Here is a 25994-nt window from a genome sequence, read left to right as displayed (position 1 = left end):
ACATACATATTCAATCTCCTGGCCCATCATGGTCTTACAGACTTCAGTAGAGATGTGTCATTTAACATAGGGCAGATTACGTGCAAAGCAGGCACCATTACAAAATGAAGGTCCAAAAGAACGAAGAAGAAAAACAAAAGGGGGGGGGGGGGGGAGTGGGAAGCTCAAAAGGGGCGTCCTAGGTACAACAGTGGAGAGGAAGGGGAGAAACTGTCCTCCTACCCCAGGTCTTCCATCGACACTACGACGCCAGACTGGACTGCCGAGATCAGGTCGTGTTCAAAAGAGCTTTATAAGCAGGGGAATACACAAAGTCATGCCAATAAAACTATTTCCTACGAAATGTCTCCCGTGTGCCCTCCTATATCTCAGTTAGGGCATCCTTTTCATTTATTTGCTCAATTTTCACTAGCCAGATGGTGAATGAAAGAGCTTGACGTTATTTCCAGAAAATAGGAATACAGCTTCTTGCTGCATTCACTAGGATTGGGACAGTGGAGCATCTATAGGTTTTACTCAGGATCTCGTGATGGTGTTACAGAAATAAGGTATTGTCCCGTGGAATCTCTTGATCTATGAATTTCTGTGTAATGTGAAAAACTTCTGCCCAGAAAGCTTTGAGTTCATTGCTTGACTAGAAAATATGGAATATGTTTCCCAGCGCTTCTCCACGCCTCCAGCAAGTCTCTGCACACTGTAGAAACATTTTGTCTATCCTGTTGGGTGTGCAATACCATCTTGTTGAAGAGTTCAAATCCTAATATTTGGAGCACACTGATTTTTTTTTTTTATAGGTGAAGAGAAGTATTCTCTCAATCTGTTTGGTGGAGAGAGAGATGCCTAAGTCCCATTCCCATTTGGCAACATATGGCAGTTTGAAATATGGCACAAGAGATTTAGGTGGACCATACATCAGGGATATGGCATGCCAAAGAGGTGTCCAGTCATTGCAGAGTTGTTCAAATTGTGTAAGATGAGGAAGTGGCTGAGGGAAGGGAGGCTCAGAAATGTCAAAGCCGTAGTATATTTTAAAAAGCTTTTTAAATTTTTGTTGCTTTCTGTGTCTCTGCTGGTGAGATTTTTCAGTAGGACAGGAAGTCAGAGTAAATCCCCCCCCCCCCCCCCCCCCAATGGTTTTAGTTTTCTGTTTTTTTTCTTCTCTCTGAACCCACAGGGTGGAGTGAAAATCAAAATGCCAAGGTGAACCAAAAAAGTGCATGTGAACACACACGCACACAGAAAGTGCTCTAGGGTGTGTCCCTTATGAAGAGGAAGGACCCCTCCCTGACCCCCCCCCCCCCCAAGGTGCAAGACTCCTGACCTGGGCAAAGCATACTCACGTCTCCCTAGCCAAATGGCCCAGTGGATCCAGCTCCTCATGGTCAGCCAATGCCAACCACCGAGTACTGGGCGGGGGCCTCTCCTGAAGAGAGACCCTGCAAGGCATGGCAGGAAGGAACCTGATGGCCACATATCCTCCCCGTAGACTTTAGGGTAGGCCCAAAGACCCACACTCTACAATCCGTGAGTAAAGCTAAATGACACATATATAAAGTGCAGTGACCATGAATAAAAAAGTAAAAAGTGCCAATGTTGTTCACAATGGCTTGACCTTGTGGCCTGGTAACAACAAAAAAGGCCTCGTGCCTTTTGGCTGGCCCAGTCTCAGCCAAAAGGCACAAGGCAATGTGCAGAAAAAAAAAATCAAGAGGTGTTGTAGTCAAGTGCTCATTTCCACAAACCCATAGTGATACTTAGAGCACCCCTGGGGGAAATCTTCCCCCTGACCCCCCCCCCCCCCCCCCCCAATGGTGACATAGCCAGCAGTGAAAACCAGACCAGTTTTAACCTTTTTCAGGCATTTGCCTTATACAGAGGTGTGATTGTTCTTGTCTGCTTCCCATCATAGGCAATAAGAACAAAACTGTTGAACTAGAAGATGTGAAGTTCCATCAGTGCGTTCGTCTGTCACGCTTTGAGAACGATCGTACAATCTCATTTATTCCACCAGATGGAGACTTTGAGCTGATGTCCTATCGGCTAAACACACAGGTATCTATCTAGTGTAGTATGTAATATCACTATATAAGCTTACAAAATATACACTAAAACTCTCATTACACTCCAATACTACATTGATTATTTTAGATTTGATTTGTAAATTTTGATTGTCTTTGGAAGGAAATTTTCTTTATATGGTGCCATAATTTTTAATGCTTTTCTTTAACCATTATACTAAAGAATAATCGTCGGACAATTTTTTTTTTTTTGCTTGATTTCTTTTTTTCTTGTGTTCTTTTAAAGATCAACTGAGAAAAAAACACTTTACTTTTGCTAGATGCATTACAACCTAATAGTTACATAGTTAGTCAGGTTGAAAAAAGACACAAGTCCATCTAGTTCAACCAAAAAAAAAAAAAAAAAAAAAATATATATATATATATATATATATATATATATATATATATATATATATATATATATATATATATATATATATATATATATATATATATATATATATATATATATATATATATATATATATATATATATATATATATATATATACAATTCTTCACCCACAGTTGATCCAGAGGAAGGTGAAAAACACCAGCAAAACATGATCCAATTTACTACAGCAGGGGAAAAAATTCCTTCCTGATCCCCCGAGAGCCAATTGGATTTTCCCAGGATCAACTTTACCTATAAATGTTAGTACCCAGTTATATTATGTACATTTAGGAAAGAATCCAGGCCTTTTTTTAAAGCAATCTACTGAGCTTGCCAGAACAACCTCTGGAGGGAGTCTATTCCACCTTTTCACAGCTCTTACAGTGAAGAAACCTTTACGTATTTGGAGATTAAATCTTTTTTCCTCCTAGATGTAAAGAGTGCCCCCTTGTCCTCTGTGATGACCTTACAGTGAATAACTCAACACCAAGTTCACTATATGGACCACTTATGTATTTGTACATGTTGATCATATCCCCCTTAATCTCCTCTTCTCAAGAGCGAATAAATTCAGTTCCTCTAATCTTTCCTCATAGCTGAGCTCCTTCGTGCCTCTTATCAGTTTGGTTGCCCTTCTCTGCACTTTTTCCTGTCCCCCGATATCTTTTTTGAGAACTGGCGCCCAAAGCTGAACTGCATATTCCAGATGAGGTCTTACTAATGTAGTTTTCTATACATTTACAAATTGATCTTTTCAAGCCTGTAAACCGGGGGGTCAGCAACCTGTAGATCGACAGGGGACTGGTAGATCGCGGTCTGGGCTTGCTTACCTGCCATTCCAGAGCATCAAAGTGCAATGCAGAGGGATTACATGTAAGGTTGGAACTGTAATGGGGAGCAAGAGCCACATAAGCTTATGCCTCCTCTGTAGTGCTGGCTTCTGTCTCATGTGGAGTGATACCAACTGCACTCCACCTCTTATCCCGGCTAGCGTTCTCCACAGTGGTGCCAGCAGCAGGAGATCTTCAGGTCAGTGTGAGGCAATACACTGGGCATGATAGTCAAGGGCTGCTTTCACACTGATGTGCCAACGCTTTACCCACACCGTGGGTGCAGTGTACCTGCAGCTTAGCCACTTCTATTACATCCTGTGAATTTGGTACACATTCTGAGTGCTGGAGTTTTAACCCCCCCCCCCCCCCAAATTTTACGCGTGAACGAGCCCTAAGGGTGCCGCTGCCAAATGCAACTAAGGGCTCATTCACAAGTGTGGCAGACACTGATGCTCCTCTGAAATGTGACTCCAGTGTCTTTGACAGGTGGTGAGGAGGCGATATGTTTCCTCCTCACCTCCTGATTTAAACCTATGATTGCCATGCAATGCACTTGATTGTGACATGGTAGTACAGCAATTAGACGTTTAACCACTTTTTAGCTTTCAGCGCTGTCGCAATTTGAATGACAATTGTGCGGTCATGCTACACTGTACCCAAACACATTTTTTATTTTGTTCCCACAAATAGAGCTTTCTTTTGGTGGTATTTGATCACTACTGGGATTTTTATTTTTTGTGCAACAAATAAAAAAAAGACCGAAAATTTTGAAAAAAAATTTTTTTTCTTTTTTTTCTTTTTTGTTTCTGTTGTAAAATTTTGTAAATAAATAAGATTTCTCCTTTACTGAAAGGCACTGATGAGGCTGCACTAATGGGCACTGATGAGGTGGCACCAATGAGTTGGAACTGATGAGGTGGCATTGATAGGCACTGATGGGCACTGATAGGTGACACGGATGGGCACTGACTGGCACTGATAGGTGGGCACTGATAGGTGGCACTATGGACACCGATAGATGGCACTGCTGGGCATCACTGATGATACATCTGGCAGGCACTGACTGGCAAGATGTGTGGGCACTGATTGGCATTATTTGGGCACTTACTGGCATCCCTGGTGGTCTAGGGTGGCATCCCTGGTCATTCATCTGTTGTGGGCATCCCTGGTGGTCCTGGTGGCGTCCCTGGTGGTCCAGTGTGGCCATCCAAGGGGGGCTGCGCAGATATACAATCAGTGCAGACCCCCCCTGTCAGGAGAGCCACCAATCGGCTCTCCTCTACTCTTCTCTGTCAGATGCGAGTGAGGAAAAGCCAATCAACGGCTCTTCCTGTTTACATCGTGATCAGCCATGATTGGACACGGCTGATCACGTGGTAAAGAGCCTTCGTCAAAGGCTCTTTACCGAGATCGTTGTAGCGGTGTGTTAGATTGACACACTACAACGCCGCGATGCACACCCCCTCAGGCGCGCGGCGGCTGTTATCCTGCTGGACGTCATATGACGCCCAGTCAGGATAACTGGACCACAGCCCGACTGTCATTCTGCTATAGGCACGGGCGGGAAGTGGTTAAATCAGGTGTGAGGAGGCGACACTGTACCGGTGATCTTTGACTTCTCCCATATTGTTCAGGTAGATCTCCACCTCTTTAAGGTTGCCTACCCCTGCTGTAGACTTTACCTTACACATTAGCTGTGTGTGGGGAACTGTGTCAAACACTTTTGCAAAATCCAAGTATACCACAGCCACCCCTCTGTCCAAAGTTTTACCTACCTCCTCATAAAAAGAAATCAGGTTTGTTTGACAACTTCTGTCTTTCGTGAATCCATGCTGTCTGTTCCTTAAAATATTTTTTCCCAGCAAGAACTCATCTATGTGGTCTTTTATTAGACTCTCCAGTATATTCCAGACTATAGAAGTTAAACTAACAGGTCTATAGTTACTTGGTAAAGACTTTGATCCCTTTTTAAATATGGGCACCACATTGGCCCTACGCCAATCCAGTGGTACCATTCCAGTCATTAACGAGTCCCTAAACATTAGAAACAATGGCTTTAAATGACAGAGCTCAATTCTTTAGGATCTGTGGGTGGATGTCATTTGGTCCAGGTGCTTTATCCACCTTTATTCTATCTAAATATTTCTGGATCATATCACTTTTGAGCCATTGTGGATCATTTGGGGCTGTGTCAATACCATCCCCATTAAGGATATGAGCTCCCCCATGCTCCTTTCTATACACAGAACTGAAGAAAGTATTTAATATATTTGCCTTCTCTTTGTCCCCAGTCACCCACTCTAGATTATTTTGTAAAGGGCCTACATGCTCAGACTTGACATTTTTACTATTAATATATTTGAAGAATTTTTTGGGGTTTGTCCTACTATTTTGTGCGATCCATCTTTCGTTTTGAATTTTTGCATCCTTGATTTCCTTTTTACACATTCTGTTATGTTCTTTGTAGCATTTAAATGATAGTGTTCCTTCATTTTTATATTTTTTAAAAGTTATTTTCTTATTATTAATAGCCTTTTTAACTTTGGCCGTGAGCCACATTGGTTTTATTTTTAGCCTTTTAACCTTATTGCCCATGTGAATATACTTTGCATTGAGTTTGCATACAGTCTTTTTGAAGAATTTGAAGGCTTCAATAAACTGAACCATAAAATTGTCTTGTAATAGGTTTATACGTTTTTGCCCTTTAACTGTCCCAGCAGTGCCAATACTCCAGGTAGTTAAAATCCCCCATTATTATCATTGTCCCATCCCTTTCCATCTGTGCAAGGAGCTGAGTCTCCACCTCCTCATTAACACTGGGAGGTCTATAACAAACTCTAATGATGACCTTTGTAGTTTGCCCACCCATGTACAGTTCCACCCATAATGTTTCCGACTCATCACATGCTCCATCAACTAGGTCCTCTTTCACACTCCGTTTTGAGATCATTTTTCACAGAGATACAGACACCACCACCCCTCTGTTTTACTCTCTTTCCGAAAGAGAGCATAGTCAGAAATATTAATAGCCCAGTCATGAGAAGAATGAAGCCAAGATTCAGCAATACCAATTAGATCATAGTTCTCCTTGTGCACCAGAGCTTCCAACTCGCCTATTTTGCTTGGCAGACTTCTGGCATTGGTGAACAAACACTTTAATTCATTGTCGCATTTTGTAAACATATGTTGCATGTTTTTTATTTTAGTACAAATAGTACCATTTCCAATGGTTGTTTGTAACATAGGAACCTTCATATCATCTGCCCTCCGCCCATCTTTCCCCATTCCACCCAGGGCCGCTGATAAGGCAGTACAGCCAGCCCTCCTGTACTGGGCCCAGGCCCCATCAGTTCAGAATGGGGGCCCGGGCACCCACTGAGCAGGAGGGCTGGCTGTACTGTCTTATTGCAGACACTGATCCTCTTCTGCCTCTCCTGCAGTGCTCCAGCTTCTCTTCTTCTTTCTCTCTCTCTGGCTGCATTGCAGGGGGATTGGTTCTAGCACATGGGCCGCTTGAATCTGCTAACTGGGCCCCCTGTGTGTCCCTTTCCCTTGCAGCACTGCTGGCTTTCCTCCTCTCCTCCCCCACCAGCAGTTGCTGCACGCGCACAGATGAATGTTTCAGGATGGAAAGCGGGGGAAGGGGCAGGTAAATATGTAATTTTCTGGCCCCTTTCTTTTACTGAATGAACACAGTGAGTGATCAGTACCAATCACTCTTGGGTCCATTCATCACAGACGCATAGTAAACTGTATTTGCTATACTTAAGTTTGTGAATGAGCAGGAAGCCTCAGAGCACTTCCAATTCATTCAATTCTACAGATGAAGTTGCAGAGAAAGTGAATGATAAATCTATGTCACTTTTGGCTGGGGGGCATTGCCAGGTCGGCTGTATGGGGCCCCGTGATTACTAACAGCAGCCCTGATTCCACCCACCAATAGGAGCTGACCCCTGTCTGACCTGTCTGCCCCATTATAATCTAATTCATCCTCCCACCCACAAACATAGTTTAAATACTCCTCCAGCCGTCCCATAAACCTCTCCCCAGCACAGTAGACCCCCTAGATTACAATGAAATGTTCCAAAATGCTTCCTCTTCAATTCAACTTAAAATCTTTTTGACCGTTTGATCAAAATTATATAGTTGTGGGTGAGCTATTGTTTACTTGTATGTGCTGTGGTATTCACTTCTGATCTGACAAGGAAAGAATACTATTAAGCAACAACAAATTCCAGAATTCCAGTAAAAACCTAACTATACTTACACTTGTTCCCACCCCATTCTACGCCAATTCTAACTACCTTGTAAATGAAAGATCTATACTTATCTACTCTGCGGGTGCTCTGGTCAGGTCACATGAGTGGCTCCCAGCGCTGGCTTCAGTGTAGAAGAGGGACAGCCGACAATGGATGCCCCATAGTAAGCCTATAGGCAACCCAGGCTCTGCAGCCGTTGTAGGTGATCTCTCCTCTTCACTGAAGCCAGCCACTGGGAAGATCATATGACCAGACCGGAGCACCCTCAGGATAGGCGAGTATAAGCATCTTTCATTTACAGGGTAGTTAGAATATGTTTAGAATTGGGGTTGGAGCAGATTAAAGTATAGTTAGAATTTGACTGGAATTCTACTTTAATTTCAAACAGGTAAGGCTGCACTGCTATAACAATAAGAATAGAGATTTAAATTATTGCAAATGCTTATTGGTGACCGGTTCTGTTTAACGGGAAATCGTATCAATTAAATAGTGACAACTGATATAATGCAACAAAGGATCACCAATATATAATGGACAAATCCATTCTAAAGGATAAGTGCCTCCGTGAAAATTGATGCAAACAGTCTTGAATGTGATATAACTTTATATCATATGTATTCGATTGTGTTTTCTTACCATTTTCATGATTTTGTATGCTAGTGTCCAACTCAGCTAGTACTATTAGTGTCTGGTTACATATGTCCCATAGAAATCTATAAAAAATGTAATGGGGAAGCTTTAGCTGACATATGAATAAAATATATTTTAAATTTTGTAGGTGAAACCGTTAATATGGATCGAATCAGTGATTGAGAAGTTTACTCACAGTCGATTGGAAATCATGGTTAAGGTAAGGTTATTTTTTGTCTGTTTTTTTCTAAAGCTAGGTGATATTCCTTCCACCACATGGTCCCACAGAGAAGAGGTGCTATGTGACATTGAGTCTGTGCATTCTGCCCCGGCTAAAACACAGGAGGAGCTATATGACATGGAGTTTGTCCCTCCTTCCACAGCGTGAGACAGAAAGAGAAGAAACTATGGGACATGGAGTCTGTCCCTCCCGCCACAGGGTGACGGACAGGAGAAACTATGTGACCTGTAGCTGGTCCCTCCTACCCCAGCATGACACCACCCAGGAAGAGCTAAGTGACATGGGGTCTGTCCCTCGGACCACAGCATGACACAGACAGGAGAAGCTATGTGACCTGGAGTCTGTCCTTCCCACCACTGGGTGACACCACCCTGGAGGAGCTACAGTATCTCTCAATACTGAGTACATCCCTCATATTTTTCTAAATATTTTATTATATCTTTTCATGTGACAACACTGAAGAAATGACACTTTGCTGTAAAGTAGTGAGTGTACAGCTTGTATAACAGTGTCAATTTGCTGTCCCCTCAAAATAACTCAACACACAGCCATTAATGTCTAAGACCCTGAAACTGAGCTGCAGCACGGTGGCCAAGACCGTACAGCGGTTTAACAGGACACTCATAAATTAAAATAAAATTGCATTTGCGCTAGGAAAACAAACCGTATAAAATAAATAATTATATAAAGTGCTTGGCTATCAAACAGGAATATACTCAAAAATCTATTATAATCCGTGTAACATTAATATTGTGATACAACTAATAAAGTGCAACTTGTGAAAGATATTAAAAATACAGGTGTAAACTCAGGATAAAAATGTCCACTACTTCACCAGATCAATTTATAAAAACCATAAACGTTCATCAAAATTAAAGTTTTTAGTGCATAAATCCAGTGTTCATAAAAAGTACTTTTCATCATGCTCCTTAAAACCAGTGCAGAACATATAGCATGCTTCAGTGCTTTTCCAGTGTTCCCCAAAAGCCTATGCGCTCACCTCAGAGCGTGTGACACAGTACCTAAACTATGCCAAAACACGCTTGGGAGCCACTCCTGGGCTCTAACGATATTCAGGTGATGAAATCCAACTCGCTCAATCAATAGCATTCCAGATCATGGATAAAAGAGAAAAAGCTCCATAGTGTGATATTGTAAGGACTTTATTAAAAGTAAATATTCCCTTCATAAGGGTACTCACATGATATAGGTGCGTGAGTGCACCATCCTATTCAGGGCTCTGTATGTGTAAACCAAATGGTACGGCGTGCGGTGTGGTGTGTCTGTCTCGTCTCACTACCTTTGCTGACAGCTCCGTCCTGGCCCCTGACGCGTCTTCGGCACAGGGATCACGTGCCTTCTTCAGGGGGATCCGAGGATGCAAAAATCAAGGATGCAAAAATTCAAAACGAATGACGGATCGCACAAAATAGTAGGACAAACCCCAAAAAATTCTTCAAATATATTAATAGTAAAAATGTCAAGTCTGAGCATGTAGGCCCTTTACAAAATAATCTAGAGTGGGTGACTGGGGACAAAGAGAAGGCAAATATATTAAATACTTTCTTCAGTTCTGTGTATAGAAAGGAGCATGGGGGAGCTCATATCCTTAATGGGGATGGTATTGACACAGCCCCAAATGATCCACAATGGCTCAAAAGTGATATGATCCAGAAATATTTAGATAGAATAAAGGTGGATAAAGCACCTGGACCAAATGACATCCACCCACAGATCCTAAAGAATTGAGCTCTGTCATTTAAAGCCATTGTTTCTAATGTTTAGGGACTCGTTAATGACTGGAATGGTACCACTGGATTGGCGTAGGGCCAATGTGGTGCCCATATTTAAAAAGGGATCAAAGTCTTTACCAAGTAACTATAGACCTGTTAGTTTAACTTCTATAGTCTGGAATATACTGGAGAGGGGAGGGGCCAGGACGGAAGCTGTCAGCAAAGGTAGTGAGACGAGACAGACACACCACACCGCACGCCGTACCAACGATTTGGTTTACACATACAGAGCCCTGAATAGGATGGTGCACTCACGCACCTATATCATGTGAGTACCCTTATGAAGGGAATATTTACTTTTAATAAAGTCCTTACAATATCACACTATGGAGCTTTTTCTCTCTTATCCATGATCTGGAATGCTATTGATTGAGCGAGTTGGATTTCATCGCCTGAATATCGTTAGAGCCCAGGAGTGGCTCCCAAGCGTGTTTTGGCATAGTTTAGGTACTGTGTCACACGCTCTGAGGTGAGCGCATAGGCTTTTGGGGAACACTGGAAAAGCACTGAAGCATGCTATATGTTCTGCACTGGTTTTAAGGAGCATGATGAAAAGCACTTTTTATGAACACTGGATTTATGCACTAAAAACTTTAATTTTGATGAACGTTTATGGTTTTTATAAATTGATCTGGTGAAGTAGTGGACATTTTTATCCTGAGTTTACACCTGTATTTATAATATCTTTCACAAGGTGCACTTTATTAGTTGTATCACAATATTAATGTTGCACGGATTATAATAGATTTTTGAGTATATTCCTGTTTGATAGCTAAGCACTTTATATAATTATTTATTTTATACGGTTTGTTTTCCTAGCGCAAATGCAATTTTATTTTCAATTTATGAGTGTACCTGCACGAGTATGAAACATGTTTAGCGTTTGCAGCTTGGTTACGTTACGTGCTCACTTTTTTAGTACTATCCCATTGTTGGCTTGCAAGATCCGCTTTATTATTTTCGGTTTAACAGGACAGGTTCCCCTCAGTACAGGCCTCGCAATGGTCGACCAAAGAAGTTGAGTGCACCTGCTCAGCGTCAGATCTAGAAGTTGTCTTTGTGAAATAGACATATGAATGCTGCCAGCATTGCTGCAGAGGTTGAAGGAGTGGGGGGTCAGCCTGTCAGTGCTCAGACCATACGCTGCACACTGCATCAAATTGGTCTGCATAGCTGTCGTCCTAGAAGGAAGCCTCTTCTAAAGATGATGCACAAGAAAGCCTGCAAACAGTTTGCTGAAGACAAGCAGACTAAAGATATGGATTACTGGAACCATGTCCTGTGGTTTGTTGAGACCAAGATAAACTTATTTGGTTCAGATGGTGTCAAGCGTGTGTGGCGGCAACCAGGTGAGGAGTACAAAGACAAGTGTGTCTTGTCTACAGTCAAGCATGGTGGTGGGAGTGTCATGGTCTGGGGCTGCATGAGTGCTGCTGGCACTGGGGAGTCCAGCGATGTCGGCACCGCAGCTGATGTTTCCATCAGCTGTCTGGGTGCTGCCGCCTCCATTGCGAGTAAGGGAACTCGGCAGTGTAGCCTTACGGCTTCACGCCGGGAATCCTACTGCTCATGCGTGAAGCTCCGCTCCTCTCTCTTACTGGCCTGGCGGCTGGGGAAGGAGGAGGGAGCCCGAGCATTGACGCAAATATCCGCGGCTGAGGCTCCCGGAAGTCTCCCCCCGAAAGGTGCCAAATGTGGCACCGGAGGGGAGAAGGAGTTCAATGAGCGGAAGTTCCATTTTTGGGTGTGTTGAGTTATTTTGAGGGGACAGCAAATTTACACTGTTATACAAGCTGTACACTCACTACTTTACATTGTAGCAAAGTGTCATTTCTTCAGTGTTGTCACATAAAAAGATACATAATAAAATATTTACAAAAATATGAGAGGTGTACTCACTTTTGTGAGATACTGTATGTGACATGGAGTCAGTCCCTCCCACCATAGGATGACACAGACAGAAGGCTGACTTAGCTTTATTTCTACCTTTGCTGGTCAAAATAACATGACATAACTGACATAGTTTAGGAACCAGCCCCTTGGGCTAAAAAAAAAAAAAGCTGTAAGAAATAAAAAAAACATTAATATAAATTTTTTTGGAAAGGGGCGCAAGTATTAAAATCCTGATGGCAGCCCTAGATATATAGTGACTCTTCCTAGTCACAGAAATTTGACTTTTACGCTTTCCCTTGAAATCTCCTTCAAATGTTTCACTTTCTGGTTTCTCTTACACTAGGCAAAAGGAAATTTTAAGAAACAGTCTGTAGCAAATAATGTGGAGATCTCCGTTCCAGTTCCAAGTGATGCAGATTCTCCAAAATTTAAAACCAGCGTTGGAAGTGCAAAATACGTCCCAGAAAAAAATGTGGTTGTTTGGACAATCAAATCCTTTCCAGTGAGTAAATGTCGTGGATTTTTCTGTATATTTAAATGGGACCTTTTATTTGCTTTGGGCATACCCAAGCACTGGAGTGGAGGGCCTTCATTTCACTGCGATTAAAGCTCAGACATGACCTTCAAATAGCGGGAACCCCTGAGAGATCCACACTGCATTGTGGGAAACAGTCCAAAGTCTTGATTCTTGTCTCAGGGAAGCCCTACTGATAATTATATGTGCAGATCACAATACACCAGTATAATGACCCCTGGGGAAAATGTTCCTTACATTTGTGGTCATTGGAAATAATCCCCCCCTTACAGATAGCTAAAGCTGGGCATAAATTGAAATTTTGAATTGAAATTCAGCCAGCTGAGTGGGGACTGGTCAAATTTCGATCCATCTATTCCCGTTCGAGAGGAGTTGACCTAGTGATCAACTACTCTTGAATGGGACTGTTGTAAAATTTGTGTTCGATCAGTGCATGCAGCCAATTGGCTGCAGTACTGATTAGTGTATTCTGACAGCAAAGGAGTCCCCTCTGTCAGAATACATTCCTTTATCCACCTTGAATATGTGGATGGGGAAATTAGTTTTTTGTCTTTTTGATCAGCTGACTGGTCATTGGTTTCAGTGGTTTTCTATCTGAGAGGTAGAAATTTTACACTGCTCAAGGAACTCCTAGCAACCTGTTGGAGCGGCCATTCTCAACCAAGTTTCCATGGAATCCTAAGGCTCCTCCAGAGGTTTCTATGGGTTCCTTAAAGCAGAACTTAAGTCAGTTTTTTCATCTTTCCATCTATTACATCTTCTGCCCTTGTTGTTTTAACTTTGGATAGTAAAACATTTTTTTTCTGCCAGTAAATACCTTATACAGCCCACTTCCTGTGTCTTGTCTGGTCATTAGAGCTCTCTCTCACTTTTGTGAGTTTGCCAGGAAGGGAGGGGAGATGAGTCATAAGAGGGCCAATGAGAGCTGCAGACCTGGAGGTGTGTCTGTGTAAATCCAGGAAGTGAACAGGAAGCAGCTTCACAGTTAAAATGGGTTGCAGCCAGCCTCAGTGGAGGGAGATTTCTGCAGCATATTTGGCAAGCACAGAATCACAGTATATATAAAATAATATGCAAAGTGGTTGGAGGGAAGCTTCAGAATGGCAAAGATGTTTTTATTACAAATGATGTGAGCAGACAGCAGTTCCTCTTTAACCACTTAAGCCCCGGACCATTTGGCTGGCCAAAGACCAGAGCACTTTTTGCGATTCGGCACTGCGTTGCTTTAACTGACAATGGTGCGGACGTGCGACGTGGCTCCCAAACAAAACTGACATCTTTTTTTGCCCACAAATAGAGCTTTCTTTTGGTGGTATGTGATCACCTCTGCGGCTTTTATTTTTTGCGCTATAAACAAAAAAGAGACAATTTTGAAAAAAAAGCAATATTTTTTACTTTTTGCTATAATAAATATCCCCAAAAAATATATAAAAAAAGCATTTTTTTTCCCTCAGTTTAGGCCGATATGTATTCTTCTACATATTTTTGGTAAAAAAAAATCGCAATAAGCATTTATTGATTGGTTTGTGCAAAGGTTAGAGTGTCTACAAAATAGGGGATAGTTTTATGGCATTTTTATTAATAATTTTTTTTTTTTTACTAGTAATGGCAGCGATCAGCGATTTTCATCGTGACTGCGACATTATGGCGGACAGATTGGACACTTTTGGCGCTATTTTGGGACCATTCACATTTAAACAGCGATCAGTGCGATTAAAAATGCATTGATTGCGGTGTAAATGTGACTGGCAGTGAAGGGGTTAACCAGGAGGGGGCGCTGCAGGGGTTAAGTGTGTCCTAAGGATGTGTTCTAACTGTGGGGGGGGGGAGGGGCTACGTGTGACATGACACTGATCACCGCTCCCGATTACAGGGAGCTGTGATCAGTGACAGTTTCACTAGGCAGAACGGGGAAATGCTTGTTTACATTAGCATTTCCCCTGTTCTTCAGATCTGTGAGACGATTGCGGGTATCCCAGCGGACATCGAGTCCGCGGGACCCGCGATCACACTCACGGAGCTCGCGTAAGACCACTACTATAGGTGTGTGTGTGGGGGGGGGGGGGGGGCATTCTTCCAACTGGCTCCAAATGTATGTGGCATTTTTCCTTGAGATCTGGAAACTATTTCAATGTTCCATGGGGGTAAAAAGATTAAGAAAGTCTGTCCTGGAAGAGGCTGTGTTCTCTTTTGGTGCCAGTTATTTGGTCAGTATGTAACTTTAATAAATTTGTCATAGCATTGACTTTATTATTAACAATATATTTATGAATTGGTAAAGAAATAAAAGAAAACGTTATGGCCCTTAGCTATCGTATCAAGTCATCGTCATATCCACCCTTTCAGTCACAAATTGGGCAATAAATCTCAGTAATGTTTCGTCAGAAATCTGTTACTACAATACATTTTCTCTATTGTTGTTAGGGGTTCCTTTATTGTTAAAATTGAAGAACCCATTCTTAAAGTGGAAATTCACTTTTTACAAAAATGGGGAAAAAAATTATAATTTGTACCCTTTTGTGCTGTAACTTCCTGCTTTCTGGCCAAGGCCAGGCCCCACTGCTGGCTATGTCACAGCTATCCCAGGAGGCAATATGTTACGATGTGCACACATGTGCTGCAAGATTCTTCGCATATGCCGACTCTCTGCAACTGTGTGGTGCATCTGCCTGTGCAAGGGAATTTTCTGCGCATGCGTACAAATGCTGTGAGCCGCTATGGTGCCCATATACCAGAAATCGGTGGCATTTGTGCCAATGCCCAATAAATCCCCTGCATCTACACAGTCCGCATGTGCCACCAGTCTATGCCAAGTCCCAAATACCTAGTAGAGACCTGTGGTGCATCTGTGCACATGCTGGATTTTGGAAGGGGCAGGGGGAGGGATTGATGCAGTGGTGAAGTTCAACTGTAAGTGAAGCAACTGTCCCTTTTTTTTTTTTTTTTTTTTTTTGCATTCTAAACAAGATTACGATTAAATTAAACTCTGTTGTTTTGCATCTGTAGGGTGGTAAAGAGTATTTAATGCGGGCACACTTTGGACTGCCCAGTGTGGAGAGAGAAGAAATGGAAGGAAAACCTCCAATCGGCGTCAAGTTTGAAATTCCCTATTTTACAGTTTCTGGAATTCAGGTATATATATTTTTATACTTAAATGATAAACCCACCAATAGAAATTATTTTATCACAGTTTACCAGTCTTTAGATGTGTTGGCTGCATTGTTTGTTTCATTTTTTTCGGGTTCAAAACATTTTCAGAAAGTATAGAAAATACCTGTTGATCAGGTATTGTATGTGATTAACCCAGAGCACAAACAATGTTATCTTCCTTCTGTAAACCACAAAGCCCTGTGTGATGGAGATGAACGAAAACAATTGTTTATCGTCCAGCATGAGTGGCAACCATGGCTCCCTCCATACAGTACAGAGAGTGAGTGTAGCCTTAGGGTTGCCACCTGTCCAGGATTCACCCGGACAGTCTGGATTTTGAACCATGTGTCCGGGTTTCAGACTGCATGAAACCTGGACACATTTATTTTACCGAACTGTGGCTAACTGTCCCGGGCAGAAGGAACATTCTACTACCACCCCCCCCCCCCCTCCACAGAGTTGGGCAATCTGTTGATTCGCCACACAGAGCACTAATCAGAAATGGACAGATCCTCTGGCCCCCTCCCCCTAAGGAGGGAGGGAATACATCCATCCACCTAATTTTGTGTGGATAGAGGAATCTGTTTTTTTCATTCAGTCCACAAATCATATGTATGGGAAGAGTTTATTTTTTAACTATTGTGCTGAGGTTTATACATGTCTGTAAGAGTCTTACTTGTGGCACAGCATTCTAAGCATATTTTATGGGTACAAGAATGTTCGGGATTGGCTTGCAGAAAAAGTGGCAACCCTATGTAGCCTCCCAGAGGCAGGAAGTGTTACAAGCTGAATCGCCAGGTTAAAATAAAGGAGGAAAAAGTCTGGAAGGAAGAACTAATGCAGGCAACATATCAAAGAACTGGTAAGCTGCAATATATTATGTTTTAGGTTTAGGCATGATTTAAAGAGAACTAGTCAGAAATAGGCATTTGTGAGCATCTGAATCTCCACCCTTAAAGAGGAAGTAAACCTTCCTGTATTCTGTGTACCCATAGGTAAGCCTAGAATAAGGCTTACCTATAGGTACTGTAAATATCTCCTAAACGTGCACCGTTTAGGAGATATTTCCTATATACTGCACCGATTCCTGTATACTGCATCGGCGCATGCGCTCTGAAGGAACAGCCTGCCCGTGCTGTTTCTTCAGAAGCCTGTGCCGCAACCGGCGACTCCCACGTGCATGCATGGTAGTGACGTCACGCGGCTCCAGCCAGTCACACAGCCAGAGTCCGCGGCCCCGGTAGGAAGACAGGCGAAGATGGATGCGGCCTGCAGCGGGGACAAGGAGGGCTTCATTTGCAGGTAAGTGTCACATAATGTGCTAGTAAGCGATGCATACTAGCACATTATGCCTTTACTTTGCAGGGGAAAAAAAAAACCCACCTGAGTTTACTTTCTCTTTAAACTCGGCAATAGATGGCTCAAAATTTGAACCATGTGTGGCCCTGCAAGTAAGCATGACTAGTCAATTGAAAAAATTATTTGAGCCGGGTGGAAAATTATCAGAAAATTAGGACAGTGGCATTTTTTTACATATTTTTGTCTTTTTTTTTTTTAAGGTTCGGTATATGAAAATTATTGAGAAGAGTGGGTATCAGGCACTTCCATGGGTCAGATATATCACACAAAGTGGAGGTGAGTATTGTGTATTAATGTGAACATGAACTATAAGAACTCATTTAAGTTGAGATATAAGCTGCCTATACTTTGCCTGCCTTCCCTGGTTCCTCCTTTTATCCACCATCAACATGTTGAGGACATTTTTTAAATAAAACCTCTGTTTTCATTGCATACCCTATTTCAGATCCAGTCATCACTGGGCCTTTGTGTTTCTGTATGACTTGCAGGCAGGTCATGGCTGCTGGGAGGGGCTGGCAGGGTACTGTGTATAGCTTTCTAAAAACATCACAGAACGCTGTCTCAGTACACCTCTCGATAGTCCTCAGCCCATATGCCAGAAGTGGGCTGGTTCTTGGGAGGGTCTGTGGCCTAGGCAAAAATAATGTCATACATCCCAGGAGTTGCGCTCCTGCCTGCATCCCTGAGCTATGGGCAGGTGGATTCCAGAAAGTAAATGCAGAATCATCGGCACTTGGGGGTAGGGGTTCAAAGTGATTTATCAACAAGATAAAGCATAGAGACATGGATTGGTGAGTTTGCTTTGAATATTAAAAAAAAACTAATTTTATATAGTGTTTTCAGTTTGTGGTGCTTTACTTCCACTTTAAAAACTTGAAAAAAGTCACACAATACTGTCACCCTCTCCTTGTTTCATCGGCCATCAGGAGGCGTGAGATTTACACCACTTGGGAGAGAATATATGTCCCTAAAGGCATTGCAACTGCCATAGTAGTAGGCCTAAAAATGTACTGGAGTCACCAATCAAATTTTATTGTGGGTGAATTGTGTAGAACAGATAATCTCAACCCGGGTTCCGTTGAATCATAGGGCTCCTCTAGAGAAGGGGTGTCAAACTGTTTCATTGTGGGCCACATCTGCATTATGGTTGACCTCAAAGGGCCGATTGTATCTGTAAGAATATATACATTTATCCAGGGTTTTTTTTTCTCAGAGAATAGGTGCAGGAACTCAACCAGGAGCCTTCTTCCTACTGGCCACCACACTAATGTACCATGTGCTGTAGATATACAAATTGTTGGCAGGGGTTCCCTGCGACCAGAAAATAATTTCAAGGGTTCCTTTGTATTATAAAGGTTGATAAAGGCTGGTGTAGAACTATGTATTGCAGTAATGCCCACTCATTACACCACCAGTGTGATTTATGCTGTGGTTTAGAGGAGCCCGGGGTGTATCTCTAATGATGGATGACCTGCTTGGTCAGGAAGTTCTGGGTCATGCTGGGTGTTAGTTGAGCGTTAATTGATACTTGAACTACGGAAAACTTTGCAGGTACGCAGCGGGGAGGGGATGATAATGGAAGGGCTTTGTGATTATGCTACCAGGATGGTTTGCTCTTTGAAGGATCATCTAATAGGTTGGAGATTGGATTATACGGAAGTGTATTAGACTACAGGATCACTGGGGTACTTTTTCCACTATAAAACTACTTGTGTGGCAGCTGTGGCCAGCTACTTGCAGGAATTCAGGAGGTGAAACAGAAAATGTTTTCTTTACTCCCTGCTGTCGTTATTTCGACTGACCTAGCTAAATTCATGCGAGCAGAGATACTTCCAGATGCATAAAGATAATAATGGGACCTGGTATAGAGCATAATTGCAGTTCATGTCAACAGCTTGGCACAGCTTGTGCCGACTGAATACCATAGTACTCAGCAGCAAGGTAAAGGATCTTGGGGTGAGGGGGTGTTATAAAGGGTTAGGTCTTTTGCACTGTGTCCTCATAAAAGTACAGTCTCACTTTTAAAGCTGAACTCCAGGTATGATCTTTATTGTATAATTACATTTGGGACGCCTGCCTTTACATGAACTTTAATTGCATCCCAGTCTTAGTCCGTAGGGTTCAATATTGAGTTGGCCCACCCTTTGCAGCTATAACAGCTTCAACTCTTCTGGGAAGGCTGTCCACAAGGTTTAGGAGTGTGTCTATGGGAATGTTTGACCATTCTTCCAGAAGCGCATTTGTGAGGTCAGGCACGGATAGTGAACGAGAAGGCCTGGCTCACAGTCTCATTTCAATTCATCCCAAAGGTATTCTATCGGATTGAGGTCAGGACTCTGTGCAGGCCAGTCAAGTTCCTCCACCCCAAACTTGCTCACCCATGTCTTTATGAACCTTGTTTTGTGCACTGGTGCGCAGTTGTGTTGGATCAAGAAGGGGCAATCCCCAAACTGTTCCCACAAAGTTGGGAGCATGAAATTGTCCAAAATGTTGGTATGCTGATGCCTTAAGAGTTCCCTTCACTGGAACCAATAGGCCAAGCTCGACCCCTGAAAATCAACCCCACACCATAATCCCCCCCTCTCCACCAAATGATTTGGACCAGTGCATAAAGCAAGGTCCATAAAGACATGGATGAACGAGTTTGGGATGGAGGAACTTGACTGGTCTGCACAGAGTTCTGAGTTGAGACTGTGAGCCAGGCCTTCTCATCCGGCTTCAGTGCCTGAGCTCAGAAATGCGCTTCTGGAAGAATGGTCAAACATTCCCATAGACACATTCCTAAACCTTGTGGACAGCCTTCCCAGAAAAGATGAAGCTGTTATAGCTGCAAAGGGTGGGCCAACTCAGTACTGAATCCTACGAACTAAAGCTGGATACACACTATACAATTTTCTGTAGATTTTTTTTTCCTTCAGATTTACCAAAACCATATAATATGAGGCCAAACTTTAAGCGTTTCAATTTGTATGCAATCAGGCAGGCCCTTGTGCTACATGGTTTTGGTAAATCTAAAGGAAATCTGACAAAAAAAGTAGTATAGTGTGTATGGGGTCTAAGACTGGGATGCACATTTTTTTTTTAAAAAGAGGCTGATGTGCTGATGACACATCTTACTTCCTGCAATTTGATCACAGCGCCATGCGTTTTATGTCAATGCAGCATTTAGAAAACAAAAAGTTTAAACACCGTTTGGAGTGCACCGTATCTCGATATTCAGTTTGAACAGCCTGACAGATTGCATCAGCCAACACTATTTTTTCCCATTCATTTAGATTTCATGTTGTTTATTTATTTTTTTCTTACAGATTACCAGCTACGCACAAACTGATGCACTCAAGAATCCTTTTTGAGGAAGAACTCAAAGTGCTGTTAACATCAAATGACATTTCTACTTATACTAAAAATATATATTTGTGATCAAGAAAAAATGGCAATAATGTTATTCTGCCATTGTTAAGGAAACTACTTTTATAAATATTTTATTTCTACCACTGACTTTTTTTGGCTGTACGCCTGCAGCTGTACACTTCTTAACCCTGTTCTATGATGCAGTACATATCTGATATTTCACATGATCTTGCATTTCCTGTGCTATGATGAAATGATTCTTTTACATCTGTCATGTCATTGTACATAAGCAGGTGTCTGTCCTCATCCCACCTACCGCTCAGACCGTAGATGACTACTGCCCTCTGCAGGTCATGTCCATGCAGTGTACCCTTTATAACGGGATACCGTCCACTGAAAAAGGAAAGTTACTTTTTTTGTAGTCAAACATGAATATTTTTCATTTTAATATGACTTTCAGATATAAATTTCCACCAATAATCTCCTATGATTGTCTGTCACTCTTGTTAAATCCCTGGGCCAGTGTTCTTAAGGCTACAAAAAAAATAAAGGACAAGGGTTCTTTGGCTCCAGCAGATGCATTGAGCCCTCTGCAGCTTTGGCTACACACATTTTTGTCATAAGAGAGCCTAGACGGCTTAATTTAACAAAAGCCTGAATGCAAAGGGATTTTATAAAACTTAGAATAGTTGCTGTGTGTTTTCTATAATATTAGCAGGCCACAGACTGCTCGGACCTGCACTGTGATTACTAAAGCTGAAATGCAGGGTCTGCTTTTTGGATTTAGGTCCCCTCCCCATGTAAAAACAAAATCTCTGCTTAATATTACTTGTGTACCAAGTACCAAGTGTACAAGTAAAGACAAAAAGTTAGATTATATACTTACTTTACCTTTTATCTGTGGAGTTAGGCATAGCATCACAACCCTTCCAATGAACATCTTGGGGAATGAGATGTTTCCCATAACTCCAGTGCAAGAGCATCTATTAGCAAGATTTGGGCTGCTCTGCATTCCCTGAGATCTCGCTGGAAGGAGTGTGACGTCATCCTTGCCTAGGCATTATGGGTGGAAGACGAAATAAGGTAAGAACATAATCTAAAGCTGATCATACATGTTTGTTTTTTTTTGTATTCAGCCAGTGGGCTGAGTGGAAAAAAAAAAACAAGTTTTCTCCACAAAGAGTGAGAAGGATGGGGGGAATCCCCCTGCCCGGACGTTGTGTTCTGACAGTGGATCAGTGGCTGCAGCTGATTGGCTACAGGTGATTAGGCAACCCGTCAGAATTTGTAACGGAAGTGATGTTCAGTCGCCGCCATCTTGCTACACCCCACACTCGTCCACAGTAAGGATACAATGAAAAGGTGGCAAGCGGACATCTTGTTACACCTACTGGAGTCTTGCATTTTACACTTCTTTTTAACAGTAAACTCAGCTTATATAGTGAAATTCAGTATTTTGAAATCACTCAGACTGTTTTGATGTTGATTTTTTTAAAGCAGCGGTGTTCTGTCATATTAGCAAACCTGTGAGGTCAGCAGGCTTGCTGCTGCTTTTAAAATTCAACATGTAAACAGTCAGATGGATTTTTTAAAAACTGAATTTCACTATATAAGCTCATTTTACTCTTAAAAATAAGTGTGAAATGCAAGACTGGTGGGTGTAACAAGATGTCTGCTTGCCACCTTCTCACTGTATCCTTACTGTGGCCGAGTGCGGGGTGTAGCAAGAAGGCGGTGACGGAACGTCACTTCCGTTACAAATCCTGACGGGTCGCCTAATCTGACGAAACACTGGCTCTGATCAGGGAAAATTTTCCAACATGTCTGTCAAGTGGGGTCAGCCACACACTGATCGAAATTTAGCCAGTCCTTGCTCAACCAGACACATTTTGTTTTGATCAGTGTATGGCCAGCTATAGTTTAGTGTTTTTTTTTAACTGGTGTTTTCCAAGTACTATTAGGCAGTTATTTTTATGGGGAAAAAATGTAACCTAATAAGGGGACCCTGTATTTGACATAAACTCATACATCAAGTTATAAAGGCCACCATACGCTGCTCAATAATCTGTTGTGCAGCCTGTGAGTTAAACAAGAGCAAAATCAATCGATTCCCACATCCACACTAACAGCGTGGGTGGAAGAATGTCCACTGGTGCCAATTCCAATACAATGGCACTGCTGAACGGTCTCTGCATCTTTTAGGATATAGTTGCTGATCGGCTGATAATTTTCCACCTGGCTTAGTCAATTTTCAAATTGACTTGTAAGAGTCGGGTGGTGCTTGCAGAGCCCCCATAGATGGCTCAGATTTTGGCAAGAAATGGCCAAAATTTGAGCCGTCTACAGGGCCCTTAACTATTCTAAGTAAATGTTTGCCCTTAACCAGAAGCACATTGCTTTTTACTAATCATATGGATTATAAAATGTGGTATCATCATCATCATCATCATCATCCTCATCATCATCCTCGTGTGTTTTTTTACTTGGATATTCCCTTTTATAATATAAAAAAAGAGCAGGTTTTAAATATTAATTCCTTAGTCCCTTTAAAATAATATTCCAAATACTTCACCATGTATTCTTTTTATGACCTATTTTGTAGATCAAACAATTTCCTAATACTTCTACACCTATTTTATCATGTACTGTAGTAATTTTCCAATATCTTGTGAAAGCTGCAGTATTGTACTTTTCTATTTTTTCATGATGCTTTTGGTCTGAGTGGAAATAATGTTTTGGTTTTCCATTTTGCAGCATCTGTGTTCATCTACAAGTTTGTAAGTTGTGTTTTGGGTCTGTCATTTTGTGTATTCTTATCTATGCACCATTTATTGAATGACTTTGGTGGAGGTCTTGCCATGACTGTTTTATGGTGAGCCTTCCGGAATGCGGAGGCTCTGAAAAGACAGATCTTTTTAAAAGGTTACATTAATTTCATAAGCTGTTTTTATTTATTTTTTGTTTTAGGCATTCACTGATATGTACTGATTGCAGGAGATTATTATATCAGGCTTTCACTAAATGATCTCCCCCTCTTTAAAATGTACCGCCTTGGCTGTCATGCTGGTCCAAGTGCTTCAGTACTTTCTGAGCCACTACCAGATGGAGCGTTCTTGTTGACTTTTCTGATCTGCATGCTTTTTCCAGATTAGTGCGTTTGAAAGTATTAAAGCCAGGGACAATCAGGAAGTCATCTTTAGAAGAATGTCACAAATTTTATTCTCTATGTATCAGTTCTGGCTTCCCTTCAAGCTGAACTCCAGTGAAGGGAAAAGCCACCTTTGCAGTGGGGCTCCCCATGCATTGCAACGGGTTAAATGCTCATTTAGGTCAAAGGGGCTGCAAAAAGCACTTACCTGATCCTCATCTCCCACAGGCTCCCTACAGACTGTAAGACCCATCTCCCCTACGCTCCAGCAGTTACAGGTCATCTGATGTCATCAAGACCAATGGAGAGCCCATAGCCTTGGACTGGACATAAGCATACTGAGGAACAGTTAACTGCCAGGGTAGGGGAGTAGAGGAGAGGGATCACAGGATTGGGTGCTTTCTGTGGCCCCCAATACCAAAACAATCATATGAGCCTTCCAGTACGCCGGGCAGCCCCAATTTTTCTTCTTTCTCTGGAGATGGGCTTTAAAGCGGAGTTCCACCCAAAAAATGTAACTTCCGCTTTAAGTGCTGGTGACCCCCAGACATGCCACATTTGGTATGTAATTTTTTTTTTGGGGGGGGGGGAGCGGGTACCCTGTTTTTACAGGCACCCAGCTCCCGCTTCCTCCCCTAGTGCCTCAGCGCCAGAAGATAGATCACCTCTCCCCCCTCTCTCCAATCTTCTGGGACACGTTACAGGTCCCAGAAGATTGCCTGGCCATTCACAGCGCCGCTCGCACATGCGCAGTGCGCGCCTGGCTGTGAAGCCACAGCTGGGCGCCCACAGTTAGAATGCTGGCACCGCGGAGAGGAGCGGGGCTTCCTGCACCTGCATCGCTGGACCGTGGGACAGGTGAGTGTCTGGTTATTAAAAGTCAGCAGCTACACTATTTCTAGCTGCTGACTTTTAAATGGGTGGAACTCCGCTTTAAGCTATAGCTAATACTTCTATTAATGAAAGCATTTAAAGCTTGTCAGATGCATTGCAGATATTGCCAGAAGCTGATGTTCTTCACACTAGTATTTACATGTTAAACTTTTTAAAACACGTTGCATTGAATGGAACCCTAGCAAATCTCCACAACCCGAAATAAAGCATGCACCAGAGGCCATCTCAAATATTTTTGTATTGCCTATGTTGTGGTGAATTGACTCCTCAGTTAACATATAACTGTCAGGATAGAGAAAAATACTAAAATGCTAACAGGATTTTGCCCTGAATTAGAAGTGACCCTATACTCCCCCCCCCCCCCCCCCCCCCCAATAGCTTATGTCGCCTAGTTTTTCTCCATTCAAGCACTGCAGCCTCCATCAGTGTCTTCAGGATTTGACACTTCAATAGTGTCAGATGCCTTTGTCCCCTATCCTGCGCTGTGGTTCCTTCCTCTGTCCCCTACATCATTGCAGAGTACAACCATGAGGATCGAACCACAGCACACTGCAGGAAACACGTATCTGAAATGAATGAATGCCGAAGAGACTGATGTAGGCTGCAGCACTGGAAAAGAGGAAAGATGCTTCATCTATTGCAGGGCGTCTACTTTTTTTTTTTTTTTTTTATGATTGTTAGCCTTTTAAGACATGGCAGCTGCCACCAAAGGTTAAAGTGGAAGACCAGTCAAATACTAACTATACTTAAACACGCTCCCACCCCCATTCTAAGCCTATTCTAACTACCCTGCAGAGGAAAAATATCTATACAGTGTAGTAACTATTCTGAAGAAACTCCGGTCCAGTCACTTAATTGGCTCCCAGCAGCAGCTTCAGTGTAGAGGAGGGACCGCTGACAACGTATGCCCCATGGTAAGCCTATGAGTGACGTCCCCCGCACCCCCAAACACTGCAGCCGTTGTCGGCGATCTCTCCTCTTTACTGAAGCTGGCTACTAGGGTGATCGTGTGACCAGACTGGAGCGCCCTCAAAATAGGTAAGTGTAGACGTTTTCCTCCACATGGTAGTTAGAATAAGCTTAGAATGGGGGTGGGTGCATGTTTAGGTATAGTTAGTATTTGACTGGAAATTTATTTTAAATACATCTCTAAATGTAAGAAAAATGTGTACCAAAAAATCTGAACTCCTAAGTAATAAATTATATTTGTCTTAGCAATGTGTTGCATTCTTAGTCTCCTGTGTTTTGTATGTGAATACTTCTCTTGTAGTGTAACTCATCAAGGAAGGTCAGTACATGAGATGAGTGAACATTTTTCTCGGTTGTCCTAAAACTTTTTTAGGTCATCCTTAATGAAGGGCATGCAGCAAGTGACGTCACAGTTAAGTCTGAACTCCCCATCACCATTAATTTCTGGGTTTTTTGACACAAATTTTATTAAAGATTCAGCTAGG

General features: G+C 42.3%; 1 protein-coding gene across 1 annotated transcript in view; it reads left to right on the top strand.

Moving 5' to 3' along the window:
* The window catches only part of AP1M2 (adaptor related protein complex 1 subunit mu 2), a 46472-nt gene extending 20714 nt beyond the window's left edge, over positions 1-25758 (top strand). The window contains exons 7-12 of the mRNA XM_073622575.1: positions 1910-2052; positions 8325-8396; positions 12447-12605; positions 15645-15770; positions 17348-17423; positions 20456-25758. Coding sequence (XP_073478676.1) covers positions 1910-2052; positions 8325-8396; positions 12447-12605; positions 15645-15770; positions 17348-17423; positions 20456-20478 — 599 coding nt within the window. The 3' untranslated portion in view covers positions 20479-25758. The remainder of the gene's footprint in view (positions 1-1909; positions 2053-8324; positions 8397-12446; positions 12606-15644; positions 15771-17347; positions 17424-20455) is intronic.
* The last annotated feature ends 236 nt before the right edge of the window (positions 25759-25994 follow it).

Source organism: Aquarana catesbeiana, linkage group LG03 (assembly GCF_042186555.1).
Source record: "Aquarana catesbeiana isolate 2022-GZ linkage group LG03, ASM4218655v1, whole genome shotgun sequence".
Classification (NCBI taxonomy): Eukaryota; Metazoa; Chordata; class Amphibia; order Anura; family Ranidae; genus Aquarana; species Aquarana catesbeiana.
Note: the sequence above shows the minus strand (reverse complement) of the source record. Positions and strands in the feature narration are given on the sequence as shown.